This window comes from Otolemur garnettii, unplaced genomic scaffold (genome assembly GCF_000181295.1).
Source record: "Otolemur garnettii isolate 467f Iridium unplaced genomic scaffold, OtoGar3 scaffold00115, whole genome shotgun sequence".
Lineage (NCBI taxonomy): Eukaryota > Metazoa > Chordata > Mammalia > Primates > Galagidae > Otolemur > Otolemur garnettii.
In genome coordinates, this window is record NW_003852510.1 from 1,058,428 (window position 1) to 1,063,412 (window position 4,985).

A 4,985-nucleotide genomic window follows, 5' to 3' on the forward strand; every position below is an offset into this window, starting at 1 on the left:
AAAAAAAAAAAAAAATTATAGGTGTGACCTACTGTGCCCACCCTATTGTTGCTTTTAATTATTTGACAATATTAAAAATTTTGAAGGTTACACAGAAAAATCTCCAGCTTCTCTTGAAAAAATAGGAAGATGAGGCCACACTGAGCTTACATTCCAGCATGTATACTAATCTACCATGGGGAATAGCACCTGTACCCTCTGGGTGGGGCTTTTGTGCCCCTAGTTTGCCACAGTCCCCACAATTCCCTATTGTCTCATCCCCAACCCACCAGACTTATTTACATAATCTGTCTGACCACTGTAGGGATTTGAGTTTACAACTCCTGTTGTGTAAGGGTTCAGGAGGGCAGTAGCTGCACCTTCTCTGCCTCATCCAGGAGCAAGCTGTTACAGTTCCTTTCTCTACAGAGATGAACAGCTTGCTGAGGCCTCTTTGAGAAATATGCTTAGGGGGAAATGCAGCAAGGGGTCCAGGGCTTGTTCCAGACCCTCATACTCTCTTGTCCCCACCCCCTGTTGCTTAGGGAGGTATGAAAACTGATCACCTTCCCTAAGTGAGGTGGCACCAACCACATGTGGCAATGGCCACTGGTGCTGAAGGCCTGCCCACTGATGCTTACGGATGAGACCCTGGGCTTAGGAGCAATCTCCCAACCTGCCCTTATGGTGGCAGTCCCAGGATAGCTGCCCCGCTCTTGTCCCAAAGCCTAGTCTCTGGGCTGCATCTAAATGCTGCATGAACGCTGACAGAGTGTAAAGAAATGACTTCTCTTTTCTCCTCAGCTTCTCAGATACGATGGATCTGAGTGACTGCTGTCCCCTTAAAAGTCGCTTTAAGAAGTTGTTCATTTGTTACATTTTATAAATGAATGTTCTTCCCTTCACAGCTATTGTCCAGGGAACCGGAGTTGTCCAGGCTGCCAACTTTCTTCCAAGGATGGTGCAATTCCCCAAATTGTTCTGGGGTTTCTTGGAGACTGCTCCCAGAGTCAGTTTAGTCTTGTTACTTCAGAGTCGTGCTATATTTGGGACCTCAGATTATATTATCTGCATTTATCACCTAGCTTATTCACCAGACTTGGCTGTAACCTAACTGTGGCTATTTTCCAAAACTCAAATCTGCCTTCAAAGGACAAAGATTTGCCTCCTTGAAAGATATTCCAGCTCTGAGGAGGGGTGGAGTGTTCTGGAAAGCCACCCAGCATCCCTGGGAGAAAGCTGGCAGCAGTGGGAAACCTGTTCCCCAAGGGGACAGCTACAGAGGAAGAGTGGTAATTTCAGACTTTATTGAGGCATATTGTCCATACAATTTACTTAGTCACAAATATTTATTGAGTGCCCCTTTTGTGACAGGCACTGTTGTATATACAGGAGATAAAGCCTTGAGCAAACAGATAAAAGCCTCCACCCTCAAGGAGCTTACAGACAAGTTTGAAAAGAAAATGAATAACCAGATAGAAGCTGGGGAGGGAGGTGGTGCTGGGAGTCTCCCTGGAGGGGGGACATTTGAGTAAAGACCTGAAGGAGGTGAGAAATGAACCATGTGGATGTCACCAAGACACTGAAAGGGCCATGTCATAGCTTATTCCATTCCTGTCTGGAACACACATGTTCATCTATGACTGCAACCCTAGTGCGCACACCACTGGCATTTTGTCTCCTCGTTTGCTAGAGAAAACATTTCCCCAAGCTTTTGCAATCTTTATGATTATATTAGCGAATGCATATTTGTTCAAGTTGATGTATGAGGATTCACTGCACCCAGCCTCCGTTCTCAGTTACTTCTCATTTGTTCACTGCAACAAAGGCTGTGGTATCTACTGGTCAACAGCTTTTCACTTTGGTTGTTTTATTTTCTAAGGATAAACTCCCAGAAGGGAGAGAATGGGGGGAGGGGGTGTCAAAGGGCATGGATGTTTCTACAGTCTTTGCTACATAATGCAGTGCTGTTTTTCTAAGGGGACAACGTCCATTTTTAGGTCTAAGACCCAGTTTGTTAAAAATTCAGTTCCTACCATGCCTAATTTATAACTCCTGGTAATGCCTTCTGAGTTCCCCCAGAGCCTTCGCGGGAACATACAGCCTGGCAGCTAGGAAAAGCCAGAGTACCAGAGGTGAGGAGCCCAAGGTGGGGTGGGGGTGGGGGTGAGGGCCTGATGTGCAGGTGAGGGCTGCACTCACGTGAGCTCTGGGTACACGTTCTCCAGGTACCAGCGGAATGACTTGCAGTTCATCTTCTTCCTCTGCTCGATCCGAGTGGCTACACTGCAGGAGGAGGCAAGATTGGGTTTAGACCTGCCAGTATGGGGAGTATGGACAGCAGAGGCCCTGGGTCCAGCCCCAGGAGCCACCCAAGCCTGCCCTGTCCAGCCTTGGCCACTGCCCAGTGTCATTCTCTGACCTGTGAGCTCACCCCAGTCTCTTGGTCACGCCTCATTCCTCTCCTCAAATTCTTGCTCAGCACTCACTTTTCAGGAGGAGCCCCGCCCACAGGGGACCCCACTTTTCTCTGGCTTCTCTCTCCGTGGTGCCTCACTTAGCATACCATAAATGGGTCCTTTATTTTTGCAGAGAGTGGAGCCTTAGTTAACTAACTAGAATTTATCCTTTCCTGCATTCCACTTGAGGAGGCATTCCAATGACAAGAAGACCAAGCTGAAAAAGTCCTCAAACTCTTGGTGTCAAGCAACTCTCTGTCTCAACCTCCCAAGTAGCTGGGACTACAGGTGCTGCCACAATGCCTGGCTATTTTTTTTCAGTTCTGGCTGGTCTAGAACTCCTGAACTCAGGCAATCTACCCGCCTCAGCCTCCCAGAGTACTAAGATTACAGGCATGAGCCACCGCACCTGGCCAACATCAGTATTTTTTTTTTTTAAAGGGGGATAAATAACAATAAATAGAGTAAAACAGATTCACTGATGATCACAAATAATGTTTTCAAACTTTCCTGACCACAGGTGTAGGTAGGAGATAAATATAGCTTACATTATGATCTAATACACCCCACATACAGTCAGCCCTCAGCATTCATGGGTTCTGCATCTGTGGATTTAACCAACTGTGGGTCAAACATATTCAGAAAAAAAAGTTTCACAAAGTTCCAAAAAGGAAAACTTGAATTTTCCGTGTGCCAGGTACTACACTGAATCTATCTGGATGAAGTAATGTGTAGGCATTGTAATAGGTATTCTCCGTAATCTAGAGAAGACCTAAACTATACAGGAGGATGTGTGCAGGTTATATGCCAATGTTACATCATTCTGCATCAGGGACTTGAGCATCCAGGCATTACGGTATTTACAGGGGATCCCGGAACCAATGCCCTGTGGATGCCCAGGGATGACTGTACATATATAGGTACACGCGTGGACACAGATGTACCACTGCACTCAACTCTTATCTTCTATTCTGTTCTGTACTAATCTTATCTACAGTGTTCTATTTCTCTCTCTCTCTTTTTTAATGCTGGTCACGACCCACTAAATTGATTTCACAGCCCATCTGCATTTTGAAAATGCGTAACTAGACTGTAGTCAAAACGGTCCACGACAGGGAAATAGGCTAACAGATCACGATTCTGAACAGGGGGAGGAGACAAAAATGCCAAATGTTTTCTGCAAACAGCCCTTTCGCACAGATGCCCCTTTTCCTATCGGCAGCTTGTGGGACAAGTTTTTTTTTTTTTTTGGTAGTTTTTGGCCGGGGCTGGGTTTGAACCCCCCACCTCCGGCATATGGGGCCAGCGCCCTGCTCCTTTGAGCCACAGCGCTGCCTGGGACAAGTCTTTTTCATAAGCAAGATTTCTCTCTTGCTACATCTCCCCACAAACTGCGCACACCTCCCAGACCAGGAGCTTGTTTCCCCCTTGCATCCCCTCACAGGGTGGGGAGCCCAGCAGAGCAGGAGCTCAGTCACCAAGGAGGCTGTGAGCAGGGCTCTGGTGTACACGCCACCTCTTGCTGGTTGTGCTGTGCTAACATGGGTGACGCTCTCTCACACAGTGGAGCTGGGGGGCCCACCTGCCGAAGGCCTTTCCAATGGCCGAGGGCCGCGCTTCGTAGTAGTACTGCTTGTATTCGTCCATCCACACCTCCGCAGTGCGCTTGGTATTCCTAGAAGGAGAGGAAGGAGCTAAGTAAGGTCGCCTGGGAGGCAGTGGTTAGGATCCCAATGGGCCCTGTGCAGCACAGGTGATAAGAATCTCAGAGGCAAGGCAGCACCGGTGGGGGCGGTAGTGTAAATGAGCACAGTCTCTTTGGAGGACAATCTGTCAGTATCCATCAGCTTTGCAGACGTGGACCACATTCCCTTTGGGGAATCTACTCTACTGAAATACTTGTATGTGGGCAAAAAGACATTACAAGAAAATTTGTTTAACAAACCCTTGGCAGCAGCCTAAATGCCCATCTGTAGAATAACTAACTCCTTCTACATGATAGAGTACTAGGTTCCTTGAAAAAGAGTGCCACGGTTAATATGCACTGACCACTGAAGGGTGTCTATAATTTAGTGTTATGTGACAAAAAAGAATGCTTCAGAAAAAAACATACAGAGCAGCACCTGTGGCTCAGTGGGTAGGGCGCCAGCCCCATATACTGAGGGTGGTGGGTCCAAACCCGGCCCCAGCCAAACTGCAACAAAAATACCCAGGCATTGTGGTGGGCGCCTGTGGTCCCAGCTACTCAGGAGGCTGAAGCAGAAGAATCGCCTAAGCCCAGGAGTTGGAGGTTGCTGTGAGCTGTGTGATGCCACAGCACTCTACCAAGGGTGATAAAGTGAGACTCTGTCTTTACAAAGAAAAAAAAGAAAGAAAGAAAGAAAAAAACATACAGCATGACCCCATTTGTATAAAAGCACAAACCCAAACCCATGATGAGTCTTTCTATCAAAACTTTATGTATGGGCTCGGCGCCTATAGCTCAACCAGCTAAGGCGCCAGCCACGTACACCTAAGGTGGCGGGTTCGAATCCCCAGCCCGGACCC

The 4,985-nt window shown here is 47.5% G+C and overlaps 1 protein-coding gene across 1 annotated transcript in view; it reads right to left on the reverse strand.

Moving 5' to 3' along the window:
* The window catches only part of GALNT16 (polypeptide N-acetylgalactosaminyltransferase 16), a 95,851-nt gene that overhangs the window by 9,461 nt on the left and 81,405 nt on the right, over nucleotides 1-4,985 (reverse strand). Inside the window, exons 11-12 of the mRNA XM_003797365.3 lie at nucleotides 4,021-4,113; nucleotides 2,182-2,265 (exon numbers count right to left, since the gene is read on the reverse strand). Of these exons, the coding sequence (XP_003797413.1) occupies nucleotides 2,182-2,265; nucleotides 4,021-4,113 (177 nt within the window). The remainder of the gene's footprint in view (nucleotides 1-2,181; nucleotides 2,266-4,020; nucleotides 4,114-4,985) is intronic.